Here is an 18,176-nt window from a genome sequence, read left to right as displayed (position 1 = left end):
ATGTCCCGTCTTTCTTGTATCTTTCAAAGAGTTTTGAAATGAAAATAGTCCTGAAATTGAAGAGGGGATGGAGTAGATTTCCGTGCTTGTTAAGAAAGTTCATCACTGATTTTCATCCTTGGGTCATCTTGGAGTGCATTTTGGAATGCACTGTATAGGATGCAGACTGTTATAAAAAGTCCAGGGGAAGACAATCTCTGGATTTTGAAATCCCACTGTGAAAATTTGATTCTTTCTAATGTCTTTGAAATTACTTTTAAAAATTTATAAAAATCTAACTGAGCATAATGGAAAAATTGCATCTCTCAATAGCTGAAATTCTCTTTTGGTGTTCATAAATATCTTGAACTTATTACTTAGTTTTCATTCACGGATGTTTACTCTGTGCCTATATGGATTTTCTGAACAATTTAACCCGTTGCACTTCTCTTCTGACTTTTGTAGTTTGCATTTAGATGTATCTTCTAGAATAATTATGTGGTTACTTTGATTTTTTTTTTTTGGATTAGTGTAAAAAGTCTGCACTGGTGTTTATAGAGATTTCTGAGGGGGTTGGTCTTTCTTTATATAGTCAAAACTTATGTCAGAAATGTGTTTGACTAAAGTTTGAATTTGACCTTGTCTCAGCTCTTCACTGTTACAAGGTTGGAGGAAAAGTGGTTGGAATAATTTAAAGATAAAATCCAGATTAGGCATCTGTTTCCAGAACTAAGGTGATCCCGTGCTTATTAGTTTGCTTGAACTAGCATACATAGAGCCAAGCTGCAGTCATGGCATTGCTTATCCACAGCTAGAGTATTCCCTAAGTAGAAGAACAATTCACAGTTCTCAATTTGAAAAGTCAATAAGAAGCTTTAAACTCAAGTCATTAGTGTATTACTTTAGGAATCATAGAATCATTAAGGTTGGAAAAGACCTTGAAGATCATCTGGTCCAACCACCCCCCTACCACCAATGTCATCCACTAAGCCATGTCCCTAAGCACCATGTCCAACCTTTCCTTAAACACCCACAGGGATGGTGATGCCACCACTTTCCAGGGCAACCCATTCCAATGCCTGACTACTCCTTCTGAGACGAACTGTCTGCTAATTTCCATCCTGAACCAACTGGGCACAACTTGAGGCCATTCCCTCTAGTCCTGTAACCAGTTCTCTGTGATAAGTAGCTGACCCCAAGCTCCCCACACCTTCCTTTCAGGTAGTTGTAGAGAGCAATAGGGTCTCCCCTGAGCCGCCTCTTCTCCAGACTAAACAGCCCCAGTCCCCTCAGCCTCTCCTCACAGGACTTGTGTTGTCCTTCCTGCACCTCGATGTCCTTTTTGTAGCAAGGGACCCAAAGCTGAGCACAGTACTCGAGGTGTGGCCTCACGAGAGCTGAGTACAGGGGGACGATCACCTCCTTGGTCCTGCTGGCCAAACTATTCCTGATAGAAGCCAGGATGCCTTGGCCATTTAGCCACCTGGGCACACTGCTCTCTGGGCTCGTGTTCTCAAGAATTTAATTCGCAGGAGTTGTAATGGTAAAACTGGAGTAAAATTGTAATTTTTTTTTCCTTTGCTTAGAAAATTTAGAATTAATTTGGTATGCTTCTGATGTAAATCTCTCATTTTAGGTTTCTTTTTTTTTATGGCTAATAATTAAATCTGCTTCTTAATTCACTATGAAAATGCTGCAAGGTGAAAAACATTTTACTTTTATTTATTTTTTCTATCTGCTCACTATTAAAATAAAGGCAAGAAAAATATTGAAGTAGAGATTGTTTCAAACTCAGTGAAAGCCACATAAAATAAATGACTGAAGATTCACAAGAAAATGATTTTAGGTTTTAGCAGTGCTGGTGGTGTCTCATTTTAGAGCACTGATTCTCTTTTAAGACTTTTCAGGCCATTGACTTGTGAATGATTCCATCTCCGAAGTGTATGTAGAAGCTCTCGGTATCAAGTTACTTTATGTCCAGGTGAATGATTCCCTTGTGTGACCATGCCATGGTCAATTTGTCATATTCCCTGCCCACACTATTTTATTTTGTAACGAGTGAACATCTGGTGCAAAGAAAATTCTTCTTTTTTATGATTTATTCAGGAAAACATAGATTAGAGTGGTTGACCTTAAAATAATCATTATATGGGCATATGGTCTTTATCAAACTATTTAATTTAGTGTTTATCTTGTGAATTGTAAAAAGATTTTAAAGTGCATCCAACTCCAAAGATTTTTAACATCTATAACTCCTATATAACTGAGTGTGCAGTGGTTGCAGTGTATAAGCAGATCATCTTGTTTGGATCACTTCTATCTAAACCTGTACCTGTAGAAAAGGTTCCTTATGAGACTCCCTTCATTCTTCCTTCTTTCCATCTTTTTACTTAAGGAGCTGAAATGGTTTCCACAGTTCATTCTGTTTCATTCAAAAGTAGGCAGAGCAGGTGGCTACCTATCCTATTGAAAATTTAAAGCCAGGTAATGCAAAACAAAGTATCTTCCCTCTCCACCATCATTTCACCACCAAAATGCCCAAATGATCTTCTGTTAAAATTGTCATTTGACAAGAATGGCGAGTCAAATCTTTAGCTTTTTTCCTTTTTTTTTTGTTTGTTTGTTTGTTTGTTTTTGTTTGTTTGTTTGCAGAGCAAAAATCACCTCTCCTTACAGAAAGGAATCTAAAGCAAACATTACTTCATACGCTCACAACTCTCTAGGAGAGTGACATTTTAACAGAAGTATATTTATATAATAAGGTATAAGATGAATTGCAGGGGAGCAGTTTAAAATTTTATACTCTTTTCTGATACCTGCATATTATCTGGGTACCTCTACTTTTCATCACTACGTCTGTTTAAAAGCAGATGTTTTTGGTCTTTTTTGCATTTTAAACAAGACCAGAACATCTTCTTTTACTGGCTTGTTGCTGAAGAATAAAGATATGCATTTTTAATATTCAAGGATTGTAATTCTTGTAATTCTTTGCAGTAATTCTAACTGCAAGTTGAATCATTTGCATCTTCTGTTTAGTTTTTACCTGTTTCAAATATTTGTATTCTGTTAGTTGTTTTAATTTAATTTATATTTCATCTTGAGTGGAAAGTTCAGTAGTAGGATTACTTCTGCCACTGACCATGTTTGATTCAAGAAGTTTTTAACATATGGTATGTGCTACATAGACAAAATGAGGTATGGTTCTGCCTGAGGTGGATGGCAGCTGGTGACTTTAACATCTCTGTACCAGATTACTCATCATGTTTGGATTTGCTGCTAGGTATAAATGTGTTGCCTGTTTCTGAAATAGATGTTCTCTTATTTATAACCTTTTGAAATGATTTGCTACAGGATTTACAACAGATGGGTTTGGGAAACAAGATATTTATTCATATTTATCCCTATTTCTACTGTTATTTAACTTGTTGGATGGATCTTCCAGATGAATAAGTTTATATTTTCTCACTTTGGCATTCTGCTGTATTTCTTATAGCAGCTGTGCAGAAGAATAGCTATAAAAAGTATTCCAAAAGTTAAGAGGAGCCCAAAAGTTTCATATAATCCTGCCTAAAAGTAACAGTGGCCTACTTTTCCAGTTGCTATATTGCTCTGACATATAGACTTAAAGTCGAGTTCAAATAGAAGATCTGTGGAGATCTATGTCAGTTACCTTTTTGCTAATCATCAAAAAGGTCATTCAGATGGCAAAGTACTGTTTTCAGTTTATTTTCAACTGTGTTTCATCTAGGTCAAAATACCGTTTTTTTTGCATTCCAGTTGCCTTGTAGTTTACCTAATTAATTTACTTAATTGTCATATGATAAGACTCATCTTCTCAGAAAGAATTGCCCTTCAGCAAATAGCCAGATAATTTTGCCACCTGAATAGAAATTATCTGGAATTAACTAAGGAAGTAAAGGGAGACCAATCAAGTTGCAATAACCTTAATTCCCTACCATGCTGGAGAACAGAGAAACAGATAAGACGTCTGCCATGAATTTTCTAAATTTCATATTAATTGAATACAGCCTATCCATATTTAAGTGAAATGTGACTGTATGATGCATTTCACTCTGCTCTGGGAAGTTTTCATGTCATACATCAACCTGGCATGGGTTAATGGTCTATTAAGAGTATGAAACAGCATGAAACAATATAGAAAGGTCTGTATATTTAAACAAGGTTGCATTTGTTTGTGTCTGGAAATCACATTGTTTAGATGATAGCTGACAGAGTTCTCTCTTTATCCTTTTCCATTTCATTCTGACTCTTGCAGGAAAGTCTATACTGTGAAGACTTTTATTTTTAGTGTATTCATTAAACTATCACCTTCACTTGAGACACTGAGGATTTATAAAACTATATCAGCAGTGGTAATTGGTGTGTGACAGAAGAGATGAGATCATGCTTGGCACTGCTGTGCCATCTTTCAGTGGCAGAAATCAAATATCTATATCAAAGTGCAGTATTTTGCCTGCCTGCCTGCTGCTATCACATATAGAGATTTTCAGAAGAGGGTAAGGACACCAGAAAACAAGCTTTTTGCATTTTCTTCTTCCCTAGCAGAAAGAATTCATTCTTTTTATTTATCATTATGCAAATCCTTTATATTAAAGAGAAAAGCTTGGTGCTGAGTGAAAGAAATAAAAATACAGAGCTGATTTGTTCTGACACTTAGTAGCCCTTGAAAGACCACTCTAAAAATCCAAAAGTCTTTAGCATTTGTACTTTGGCAAAATTCCACTAGCTGAATTTACACTTGAATCTCCATGGTGACTTAAGGTACCATAGAAATACATTTGTGATGTATGGGCCATAATGGCTCTGCAAATGGGGACAGAGCACATTAACCACCAGGCATTTATTAGGGCTGGTCCACAAAACTCTGGCTCCACTTTCAACTGCTCCAAGTCTTTTGAGTATGCCAGAGACTGGTCAAAACAGAAATATACAAGTTCTGACAGAGGATCCTTCTTCAAGGATAAACATGAAAGATGGCTGCCTACCTGAAGTTTTAGTAAGTCATACTGTTATGTACTGGGCTCATTCCACTACATTACCAAAAATGTGCCAGCACTCATACTGTTTCTCTTACAGAAAAGCCAGGTATAGCAAGTGCAGAAAGTGATAAAAGGGCCTATTTATTTATTTAACTGCAGAACTCTAGCTTGGGGAAGTTTTGAGAGGTTTAATGTGTAAATTTACTGAGTCCATTATGTATGGTCAAATCAGTAGGACTTGTTTTCTTATTTCAGTGGATTCTGAGTCTTCCCATATGTCTTTGAAGATTAGTGTATGAAAAATAGTCTTGTGATGTGTTGTTCCTTTCCTGTTTTTAAAAGGAGAAGTTTAGTAACTTTTCTTTCAAGAAGAGTGTGGAAATCAATACAGTAATCCATCCACTTTTCCACTTTTCTCTTTGCCTCTTTTACTCAATTGCTGCTTGCTTGTACCACTGAGTTATTACAATTTGGATAAGTCCTCAATATTATTCAACAGCAAAACTACTTTATGTCCCATTCCTTGAATGTTACCATTGTCAATCAGCATAAATAGTCTCTTTTCTTCCTCACTCCTTTTCCTCTCCTCTTTACAGTGGCCCAAATTGAGCAGAAAATCTCCTCTCAGTCTTTCTTTATTCTCAAGGGTAAATGAACCAGGAACTTGTCATCTTTTTGACTATACTTGTAGCCTATTAGCCCAACATACCCAGGCTTTACTTTTCTTTTCACCACCTTGGCTCTTCCATTCAGTGTGTGAATTCATGTGTTTTTTTTGTTTGTTTGTTTGTTTTGTTTTGTTTTTAAGCAGATAACCAAATTACTCTTGTTATTTTGATGAAATCTTACTAAATAAGCAAGAGGTATGCTTTCCTTTTTTAAATGCATTGTGAGCAAACCCTTCTGCTATCTCCTGTGACAAAAAGAATCATAGCAGATTACATGTGTTTTTGTTGGCATAATTTGCTTTGTTTGCTGAATTCACAGAAGGTAAAGGGAAGGCACATGCCATCACCCGCCGTTACCGTTTACAATAGCAAGTAGACTAAAGTATTACAAATTTAGGAGAGCATTTCTTTTTCTATCTGATCTAAACAAAAGGCATATCCTGAATCTCAGGCACTTAAGGAGAAATAACTTTAAAAAAAAAAAAAAAAAAAAAAAAAAAGAAAGAATTGTCTAGAGTTGTCTATAGTATAGAAAAGTCCTGTTTAATGTAAGGTATTGAGCAGACAGAGTCAGTGCTACCTCTCTCTCTTTATATGTATCAATGCTAAATGAAGGACTTTCCAGAAGGGATTTTCCAGAAGCATCTGTAAGGTTTGAGTACCACTTAGAAGAGATGATTGGACAAGATATAATAATGCAGAGATTCAAATTCTAGCAGGCTACAGTCCAATATTGAAATGAAATTCAGACCAGATATTTAAACTTCATGTTTAAATATACCATAAAACAGAGAAGAGAGGTCAGGAAGGGAGCTGTTAATGAGTTCAGAGAACTGGAAATGGGGGGAGGGAGGGGAAGCAGGCTTCTTTTTTTCTCAACTATGTAGGAGATTGAGTTGCGGGTTGTTGTTTTTTTTTTATTTTTTTTGTAAGTATTCTCATAATTTTCCTGTATTGAAATCAGTCATAGGCAATAGGGAAGAACAGGTGCTTGGCAGTATTTTTTTTTTTTTTTGTGCTTAAACTTTTGTTATAATGATAAATACAGATTTGGCACTTATCTTAATTAAAATTGACAGGGAAACTTTGAATATAAACCAAACCTGCTTTTTTTTTTTTCTTTTTTGTTTTGTTATTGTTTGTCTCACATTTCTTTTTTCACCACATAGATTTATCCCACTTCTTTCTTTTAGGTCATCCAGGGATAAAAGAGAGATTTTATATGTCAAAATATATAAGGCAGTTAGCTGTTTTTATGTATTGATTCTCTAAGACTTCTTTCACCTCTTACAAAGAAAAAAAATAATGCTTGTGCTTTATACTCTCAGAGATTATCTGCTTCAGTGTTTCAGAACAACTGAAGGATAAAAATGTTGTTATAAGTGAAATTCAGATTAGAACAATTAGTCCAAGTATGAAAGATGGTTTAACATTCTCGGTGAATCTGAAACCAGAAAACAAGCAAACAATCAATCAAACAAACAAATAAAAGCAACCAACCAAACAAAAATACTACCACTAACAAAAGGAAATTTCTCATTTTCCATGAGACAGCAGCAGTGTGAAGGACAGTTATACCAGAGCTGGTCCTGATGATGATCTTGTGGACATAGCTTCCCTCTGCCCTCTACTTCTGTTCCACTGTGGCTTGATACCTCTTCCCCAGTTCTTCCTTTGTATTCAACTTGCTGAAAGTTCTCCCCACTTGCCTGATTTGTTTTTCTTTTTTTTTTTTTTTTTATATTTGATTTATCAAAGATACAAAATGAGAATTAATTTTGTAGTATTGTCAATGTTAAAGATGGTATCTGAGCTATGGATTATAGGTGTTCTAAGGATAGGTTCTATGAAGCTGCTTTTCAGATGAATCCAAACCAAGCACCTACTTTGCCATCTCCACTTGTGTCATTTTAAAATAATATCACAGATCTAGTGAGGGGCTTCCTTAATCACTTGTTATCTCTTACAACCTACCCTTTCCTCATTTTTACTGACAAAAGCGTCCATCTGAAGAATAAATCATAGAAGAAAGCAATCTAAATAAATGAGGAGAGGAGAGGAGAGGTCAGGTCCATGCACTTTTTTCAAAGTCCAACTGCACTCCTACAGACTAGGGTTTGCAGCTGTAGTTTGCTCTGCTACCATGATACTCATGGCAGAGAAGAGAAGGAAATCAATTTCCCAGGCAACTCAGCAGTGACTAGCATGATGAAAATTTACTTACTTCCCTGTCTGTGAATGCACCTGATCATTAGAGCACACCATAAGATTAAGTATTTTCACCATAAACAAAATGACCATCCTGAACTTCCATTGGTTTATCCCTAACGAGAAATATCTGAATTAGTAGTAGACCTAAGTTGTCATCCTTTCAAGTTCACATGACTTCTGTGTCAGAGGCTACATCTTTGATTTATTGTTAGTCTTAACTAATAGTTCACAAATAACTGTGTTTCCGTAGAACCACGTTATGGTCTGTGCCTGTTAATAAGATCTGAATTTCAGAGAAAAGAACTGCTGTTTCAGCCCAGGCTTACAGTGTATGAGACTGGTAATCTGTTGCGTTTTCCTCTATTTACTCCATCAGCAACAGTATAATATTAAACCATGTTTCACAATGCATAAATTTTCATGACAGTCTCTCAAGAATTCCTGTGCTCTTCTAGCCCAGTATCACTGGAACCAGCAAAGCAATCCTACAAATAAACAGTCATACTCCGTGGATGTCAAGGGTTATATCATTTTTTAAAATATTACTTCAGCTGGAACACTGGGGACTTCTATCCTTCATGTAAACATCTTAGAGGCAATTCTTGATCTGTGTATGGTAAGACTGGAACTGAGCTTTATGCCTTAAAATGTGAACATGTATTGAAGACCAGCTTGTGTCCACATTAATATGGTCACTACAATGGCACATTGAGATACCCAGTTTCAAGTCTTATAAGGAAGGTGGAGATTTTGCTGGGATTCCAGAACCTAGACGACCATTTGGGGAAGACTCCATTATCTCATCAAATTAACTGACTCTCTTACTTTCAAGCTAGGCAACTGAGTATTGTACCAAGTATCATTTTGATTGCTCAGAAGATAATTATGAAATTACTGCAAATGTACAATACAAAAAAAAAAAAAAAAAAAAAAAAAAGACTGCAGATGGGAATTTAGGTTGGTTTACTGTCTCTTCCCTGCTGGAAGCAGAGCTAAGACTTACATAACCCGGGTTCTTTACCAAACTGTGTTTTCACCTTTTCTTCAAAGCTTTTTCCTCCATCTGGAAGAGGGATGAGTGTTGCCTAGAAGGCTTACAGGTTAACATCTTTCCCCTTACCCTCTTTGAACCAGTCACAGAAATATGTCTATGGATAATAGGCAATTCCAGTTTATAATGAAATACTCATCTTTATCACTTAGCTTGCATAAGTAATCTTCATGACAAATTTCATACACAGTTGACTATCAACTGAAATTAGTTGCAGTAAAAGGTTATCAAATCTGTAATTTAAGCCCTATAAAATTTGTTGATTTAAAAATATATATATATATATTATTTTTTCAATGAGTCTGATCCAAAGACCATGTAAGCCAACAGAAGAATTTCTGTCAGCTTCAAAGACCTTTGAATAAAGTCTCATACTCCATGATATTTGAGGATGTTTTATTTAAGTGCATGTAATTAAAAGATTACTAAAGTTTTCATTATCTGAAAATTGTCTGGATTATATAAAATTAGTTCGATCTCATAGTGGGGCTTCCTTAGTTAATTGAAGGTGTTAGGAAAAACAAAAACATGAGAACAAAAATCCCACTGATATTACTTGCTGTGGACCCCAGTGCACATGGACTGGGGGATCTTCTCCGAGCAAGTTATGATAATAGAATTCCCGTAGTATCATTGTGTTCAACATGAACCACAAATCAGAAGACCAGCTTAGAAAATTGTCACTGAAAGAAAATGTTGCTTGTATTTCATATGGGATCACAGTGCTTTTTACTGTAAAATCCCATTTTTCTGTGATAATTTTCCTCTCATCTTCTGAGTAATCTTCTACAACATTTCTTATTAGGTGACTGGAGTTCGGGTAGGAGAGATAAACTCACTGTCTTGGTCAAGCTTTTCTACATCAGCATCTTTGTCAGCTAGCTCCTGGTGACTCAGCATAACCTTTAGTACTCAGAGGTGCTCCTGGGAAAGAAATTAATGCAATCCATCACAACATATTAGAGATCCTGCTAACTATTAGGATTGGAAAAGAATTGAGAAATCCCTTTGAAATATTTTTGCAATATTCGTTTCATCTTTTTTTTTTTTTTTTTTTTTTTTTGGTACAACTGTTTAACAGTTAAACAGAGGATACCTTCATATTACTAGAAAAAGAGATCCATCCAATGATGCACAACGTGACATCTAGAAAGAGTACAACAGAATGCACTGTTACCATTTTGAACAACTAATGCTTAACTACTGCTCATGCTTTTCTATCTCCATTTTCATTCTTGCAGTAGAATACTGTTCTGTGCTGTAAAAACAGTTCTGAACATGATGTGATTAACCTTAGGGTCTCCCCATCCCCTCATCTCAAAGCCCACCTCGTACATGGCCTATGCTTTCTATTCATGTTCAACCATCTGATTTCCATATCATCCCGCTCACCCTCACCAGCCGCTATTAGCATAACAGAGCTCTAGTGTGACATTGATTGAAGCAAGCGCTTGCTGAATGCCATATCAAAGCATAATTTGCCAGAAATCAAATCTAATTTACTGTGTACTATTTAAATTTCTCAAAAAAAAAAAAAAATCAATAGAAGTGCACTAGGTCTGTAATCTTAATTGTTCTTTTTTTTTTTTTTTTTTTCATATATTTTTCTGTTGCCCTGGAATTCAAGCAATACATTTCCTTTTAGAGCCGTTTTCTTTGATTTTCAAATGTCACATAAGCAAGAGTTTTCCTGCTCTGTTTATTCCAATGCAGCTAATGTTACATCTGAAACAATAAAGGGTAATAGTTTGATAGGCACAACACTCAGTTTGCAGCTGCATAACAGTTTTTTCAGCAGATTCTTCTAATCATCTTAATGTTTAGACTGAAATAAGCATTAATGTAGCTCATAGCTCTTTAACAGCTGAAGCGTATCAAGCCTGCTGTTATTTCTCTAACTGTACCTTTTCGAACTGTTTTTAAAATTTTTAAAACCTACTTTGAGAGAAGCAATAATGACTTGAATAAGGTTTTGTCCAATGTTTTACTGATGTTGAACTTTGAGCAAGTCACGTTCTTAGTCAACCTTTCTGCAAAATAGGAGTAATAATATTTACCTTACAAACAGGATCTATGTATGCAGATAATGAGTTCTTTTTTTTTTTAGGAAAATTGAACTGCTTATTCAAGTCAAAAAAGCCTTGCTGTCTCTGAACAGGGTCACATTGCATTCTCTGGGGATAAATGGCAGTCTTACTGCTTTGGTAGTTATACCTGACCAACATTTCTCCTGCAAGTATTAGCTGTTACTTTCAGTTGACAATTTTCATTAGTCAAGTGGAATTTGATAGATAAAACTGATATGGTGAAAATATTGTTTGAATGCTATAAAACGTGTCATTTTTATCTCTCTGTAAACAGAATTATAGCTGAATATCACTACAAACTGGAGGAAAACAGGAGTTTCTTTCATTATAGAACAACTTATTTGAATACATTAAAAATGTATGCAAGGTTTTATTTTTTTAAAAAATAGGGTTTTCATCTTTAAGAGTATACTGTTAAATAGTTTGGCTGGTGGGATTGGTTTTATGTTCTAATTAATGCAGTGACCAATAAAAGCTAGCTCCCCTTGAGATTATGAGGTTATATTTAGATTAAAGCCCTAGTTCATTTATTTATTTATGTAGTGAATTTCTATTAATTATGGATGCAGAATAATACTGGAAAACAGATCTGTGCATAACTCTATACTGTGGTTTACTGGTGCCTTCAGAAAGTATGAACTTGTAGCTCTGATGCCACAAATCTCCTGTTCATCTAGAATAGTGAATACTGGAGAGGACTGGGTGTGTGGCAGGGAGAGAATAGAGCAACAAGGTAAATCTACACCAATTGGATTATCCAGACTGAGTCACCGCCTAAATTCCTGCTTCTTTTCCCTGTCTCTTTTTGCAAAATAAAGAATTGTTTTTCTGCTCATAGAAAAGTGAAGAATGTTCAAAGTTAGGGTTAGGTCAAATTATAGGTAGAAATTAGGAGGTTTACATCTCATATCTGAATTTGGTCCTTGCTACAGCAACAAGTCCTTTCCATTATATCTTCTCAGAGCTTTGAATTATTGACTTGCAGTACAGCCTTGTGTGTAAGAATGTTTCAGGTGAACCGTTAAACTTATCTACCTGCGTTTATTTGGTTATGTGTTTTGAAAGATAAGCTCACAGAAATGTCATGTCTTTCTTCCTTCTGTTGAGATAGGAGCACCATCTTTATAACATAACCCCAGTGGACTAAGCATGCCTAAAAAGCAATCTTAGGTATTGATCATGCTTAGTCATGATCTGTGGGATGGACTCCTGACAGCATGTTTTTAGCCTCACAATAGAAAGATTATGGTCTGGAGACCACCTATAATGTTGCACAGACATAGGACTCATGCATAGTTCCTGTTGAATGCATATGTAACACTTGAAGAAGTTAGAGGTTTTCTGCTCTCCACTCTGCCTGAGGTTGCTATTGATTCCATATTAATATCCTGAGCAGTGAACTTCTCTGGCTGAGCAGCAAGCGCTGAACAAATTCAGTGACCTTTATTAAGTGGGTGGTCAGAACTGTAAAGACACCTGAGTGCACAGTATGCCTACAGGAATGGAAGCTTCTAATTCACAACTAAAAGATCTTTCTCTCCCTTCCCATATGATTGAATGAACGAATGCACATACTGTTTACCACATTAGTGCTTTCCAACAGCTGTAGGGATTTTATTACAGATCTGGTAGGTAAAGCAAGGTGAGAGAAAACCAAGGAACATGCTACAGTCCAGTGCTTTAGGAACAGGACAGGCTGAGTTCAGATCCTAGGTTATGTGTAGCAATACATATGCACTTATAGATGCCTCAAAAGATGTGGTTATAAATGGGCAGCAGCAGGACACCTAGCCCTTCATCCCTGTGCTTTCAGAAGATTGAGGCCTGCTGAGGCCCTGGAAAGAGGCAGACACTTGTCTCTCCAGAAAAGCCAAAACTTGCGCTCAGGAATATGAGACGGAAGATTCGTCCTTCAGTGCTCACCCTCTGCCGTCTAAATCAACAGTGATGCATGTTTATTAAGTGCTTTCCAGTTCTTGTTTTTATAGTACATTATACTAGTGCTATTTGACTTGTGATCTTTAGAATCCATGAGAAGTACAAAGCGTATTTCAAAAAGATCAGATCTGCATACATTTCTATGCTGTTAGCAGATCTGCATCTGTGCTGTCAGCAGGTGTAATCGGAAGCTGAGTCTTGATTGCTCTTCGTGCCTAATTAAATAGTTTGTAATTATAATGGTGAAAATATGGTTTTCTAAAACACTTAAATTCTGTTTACCTAAAAGCTTAGTAGCTCCTAAACCATCGCTCTCCACAACCACCAGAGCAATAGCGGAATGAGGAGAAAAAATAACTTTTTTTTTTTTTTTTTTTTTTTTTAGTTTTACCTCCTTCTTCAGCCTGTCCCAAAAGTCAGCTAGTCTTTTGCTAAGAACAAGGGGGGATGCTGATTACATTTTTAAAATACACCAAACAGTATAAATACAATTCCATTGAATTCCAATGTTGAACCAAGACTGAAGGATTTGCATATCATGCGTAGAAAATTTATCATGTCATGCTCAGCATAGTTGCTGAAGTTTTATTCTGTCTCATCTTCTACCACTGCTTCTTCCCCGCTTTCCTTCTGCACATTACCACCTTTTTTCTCCCTTTGTGCTCACACCAAGCATTGACTTACTGTTCTACATCAACACTCCTGGACAAGTTAAACTACACCACTCCTTTTGAAAATTGTTCAATTCTGAATGCTATTAATGCTATCTACTTGAACACAAAGCCAGTCCTGAATCTTTTCTTGTTTTAACTCAAATTTCTCATTTTCTTCTTTTCCTCTTCCTGACCTCCTGGAATACCTGTTCCTTCTTACTCACTGCTCTCTGCAGCCCACTAACTTTTCAACTGTTCAACTCTTGCTTCTTTCTTTTCTTTACATAAGCCAAAATCTGAATCTCCCAAGTCTGTGATGTTTCATCAAACCTCCTTTTCACAGCAAGTCTTTCCACCCACTCCCTTCTTAACCACATTGCCTCTAAGAGAAGTCGAGGGAACTCTTGAACTTGTCTCTCTGCTGTCATCTAGACCTTCCTCTCCTTTCTCGATCATTATTGAAAGTCTAGATAGTCAGACTGAAACAAGCCGTCTGTATACCCTGATTCACCCTGTGCAACACGTGATAGCTCCAGCAAAATGATAAGCTCTGTGTAGTGTAGAGTGTATGAGAGTGCTGGTACCTGTCCAGATGAAAGGTAGAATGCATCCAAACCGGCATCATAAACACTGGACTGTTGCTCCTTAGCATTTATTGTTGTCTGAGTTTATGCTAATGTGTATAATGTTTTTGTTGTTGTTGTTTGCTTGTTTGTTTTTTAGCAACTGGGTATATTAATTCTGTCTGATTAGTATATCTGGTGTTATGTCTGCTGGCATAAAACAAATCTCCATAAAGTTGTCTTTTTCCTTTGCTTTCCTCATCTCCCCTTTGCAAAATATCCTAAATTTACACCATGTTTTTCTTACATTGTAGCTCCTCCACAGTTTGTGGTGAGACCACGAGATCAGATTGTAGCCCAGGGTCGAACAGTGACTTTTCCTTGTGAAACGAAAGGAAATCCCCAACCAGCTGTTTTTTGGCAAAAAGAAGGAAGCCAGGTAAGTTGTAAGCACCCTATAAGTGTTTCAAGCCTTTCTAAATAGTCATACATCTTAGTTTTTAAAGAAAGACATACTAATTTTCATTCTTCTAATCTTTTGCAAGAATTTTTTTTAAAAAAAGTCACTATCCTCTACCAACATCTTGATGCTGTTTTGTTGTTGTTGTTGTTGTTTTTTAATATTAACATTGTAAAGAACTCAAAGTGCATTTAAGTTGCTGAATCTTGCGCTACCTGTTTTATAAAGGTGTAAAAAGCAACAGTATATACCTTAAATGCATCATTCTAAAACACCCAACAAACAGGTGGGTGAGATGAACACAGTAGCTATGGCTCAATTTTTAACTAATCAGAGTCAGTAATTACAATTCATAACCTGTCTAGACATGATCAAGTGGATATATATCTAGCAAACTGATTTGCATTGGCATATTCTCACACTGCATACAGATACAGGTTTTGAACACTCAGCTGCTTTCTTCAGTAGAATTATCTCAGAAAATTTCTGACTCTGTTTTTGGAAATATTTCCCTGAATCCTTAATGTCATTTTGTGAAAGTAAAATTTCTGATGTAGTCAATAATGTTGCCATCAGTTAATACTGACTGTTTGAATGCCTTGCCATAACTTTTTTTTTTTTTCTTTTTTTTTTTTTTCTGCTTTTGCAACATTGGTGTACCATGTTACAACAGAAGTAAAGCATCTTTGCTTTCAACTGCAGTTACTGTGAGCATGTTAACTTTGGACCTTGTAAACTACATGCCAAATTCTCTTTTGTACCTGAAGAAAGATTAAAAGGGACAAATGGATGTCCAAGGACAGTGCCTTCTGCAGCTTTGTGATGAAACTTGTCTGGCCTGCATCTGCCTATGTAGCTACACTGTGTGTCCTTGTCACTTGGCTAAATTATTTTTTTTTAGAGCACTGTGCTACTTTTTCCCCATACAGTGATATATGAATTAATTCAAGTATCCACGTTGTGCTGTGCAATGCAGATGTGCCTGTAATCTGATCTGGAGGCACTGTGTAACAGCTCAATGTGTGAGAAAAGAACTGAACCACAGATCTCCCGCTCTGCTCCACCTTCTGCTGTTTCATCTTCTTACCAGCTCAGATAGCTGGCTAGAACAACAAGACCAAGGCTGACAGCATTTGGTGCTAGGTTGCAACTTACAAAGATACAACACTATTACTTTATGAGTGTAAGCTCATATGAGTGTAAGCTTAGTCTTCAATGTACTTCTTTCAGCATATTAATTAGAGAACTTAAGATCTAGTCTCTATGGATCATGTGGGATCAAGCTTCTGGAAGAGCACAGTATTTTGTGTCTCGATAAGGTGAACATTATTCCAAGGGAAAAGTAAAATAGCTTCTTGAAATTAAAGTAGGAAGTACTGATGTGCTTGCAAACATTTCAAAACCCTGCCTTGTAGAGCATTTTAATAACATGGTAATGTTTATGTAAAGTGAGCTTATAGTGTCACACTCGAATCTAATAAAGTGGACATCCATCATGCAGTAATAAAGAGAAGAGCTTCTAATTAAAGTAGGACATCATTTGCAGGATTAAAGTCATTTAGCGTAATTGAAAAGTGTTAATACTCTATTTTATCCTCTTCCATTGGTATCACTTCAAGGGTAAAAACATTTTAAGGTGAAAATGCATCTTGTGTCTTTAATTGAATGTTATTACCTACTGATTGTACCATGTTGAAGCTGTTTAATTACAAACCTGGAAAATTAATTACCATATTGAGAACCAGATCCCTGAGGGTTAGAACATTCTTTTTTGGCAAATAAATGCAACATAAAAATTGATACCTACATGGTTTATTATCGAACCTTGAAACATAGCTCAATGTGATTCATTATACCCTTATGTTAATCTTAATTGAGCATCAGTGAAGTAACACAGGTTAGTGTTACCATCTCAACACAGAACTGGCTAGAATTTGCAATGAGATGCCCTAGAATAGGTGAGTTTCCACATATTGCATTTCTTCATTAAAATATGGAGGACTGTGTTTTGGCCAAATTAAGCACTATCCACTGAACTTGCTTTAATTTTCACTTTTACATGCCTGGCTACAAGTTGTTACCTGGATTTACAGTCTTACTTCTGCTTTTACTCAAGGAACCATTTGCAGCACCACTGTTAGCATTCAAAGTAATGTTATGTAGTCATGTTAGCCCACTCCAATAATTGTAGGGCATTTTTCATTCTGAATCTATTTCTCAACCTTGTTTTTCTGAGCACAACCAGCTGGAAAGGAGGGGAGCTGTTTCCTCCTGAGTAATTTCTTGTGCCAACTTGTGCATATCTGGTCCTTAGTACTTGGTAGCCTTTAACCAGGAGTCTAACATCCACCCACCAATGAAATACTCCAGGGCAGGACATCTGTAATCTTTAAACTCTGTGGATTAAATTCATCCTTGAGTTAAATCCAGAAGAAAGTGGTATTACATCAGAGGTGACTTTTGTCCCACTGTTTGCAACCCAACATGCAACCATTGTGCCCAGATGAGTAAACCAGCAGCTTATTACAACCAGTGAAAATGTAAAAGCATTAAAATAGTGGACTGTACTGTAATGTAGGAAAAAATATATTCCATAGTTAACTGGTCCTTGAAAGGAGGAGTCATGATCAGCTCCTACTGAAGTGTAAAATATTATCTGGAAAATTATTTAATACCCTACTCTATGCTTTTAGGTTTATTTGTAGCCCATATAGATTAGCTTAATATTTAGTAGTGAGTCATTAATAGAAAACACAGTATAGGTATACAGAGTCACAGTAAAGACTGAAAGCTTATCAGGATATGGTATCAGAGTTTTGGGATATTCCTGAGACAAAAATGTGTATTTTTTATACAGGTTTGTTGAGTTGGTATTAGAGACAGACCCTATGTGCCTGGAATTTATCAATTCATTATTACTGTTTAATTTGTCTGCTCTGTTCCCCTCTCTGTCTCACTGGGCCAAGCTGCTAACCTTTCTGTTCATATTGCCTCTCTTTCTTTTCCAGTTCTTTATTCAGATCTAGAGTTGTCATAGACAGTATAACTTTTTTCCTTGAAAACACAGCCCTCACCACTAAACACTTTTAAGTCCTTTTCTCTGTATTATTGATTCATTCAGTCCTTCATCATATTCAATGACTGCTACATTCATTTTAGTTATTCTTATTGACATCTCTCTTTTCCCCAGTCCAGCCCAAAGGCAAAAGCTAATCTCCCTGTTCTGTGCTAACTGATGTCTTATCCTATATAAAATTATTATTTTTTTTTCTTTCTCATGATTTCCACATTAGATTTATACCCTTCCTCTTCACCCTCAGGGCTCCATGTAGTTTTTCTGCTTTGGTATATTTCAATTTTAATTTCCTTTTATTTCTTTAAGCTCTTGTGCTATGCCAGCTTCTCCTACTTTATGACCTATTTGTACCTTCCTCCCACCTTTACTTCTGTGCTGTGCTCTTACTTTCTCCTTCACCCAGATCATATTCACTGCCAAACAATAGCCCTATGCTCCCCCAGGTCTCCAGAATTCAGTTCTTTCTTCTATTTTTCTAATGTTTACTGTA

General features: G+C 36.2%; 1 protein-coding gene across 19 annotated transcripts in view; it reads left to right on the top strand.

Moving 5' to 3' along the window:
* ROBO2 (roundabout guidance receptor 2) overlaps positions 1–18,176 on the top strand; it is a 1,084,545-nt gene that overhangs the window by 962,222 nt on the left and 104,147 nt on the right. For all 19 annotated transcript variants that reach the window (XM_035315365.1, XM_035315363.1, XM_035315379.1 and 16 more), the window contains one exon: positions 14,465–14,589. In XM_035315365.1, the coding sequence (XP_035171256.1) occupies positions 14,465–14,589 (125 nt within the window). The remainder of the gene's footprint in view (positions 1–14,464; positions 14,590–18,176) is intronic.

Source organism: Oxyura jamaicensis, chromosome 1, assembly GCF_011077185.1.
Source record: "Oxyura jamaicensis isolate SHBP4307 breed ruddy duck chromosome 1, BPBGC_Ojam_1.0, whole genome shotgun sequence".
Lineage (NCBI taxonomy): Eukaryota > Metazoa > Chordata > Aves > Anseriformes > Anatidae > Oxyura > Oxyura jamaicensis.
The sequence above is the reverse complement of the archived record's forward strand: the minus strand, read 5'-3'. Positions and strand labels throughout refer to the sequence as shown.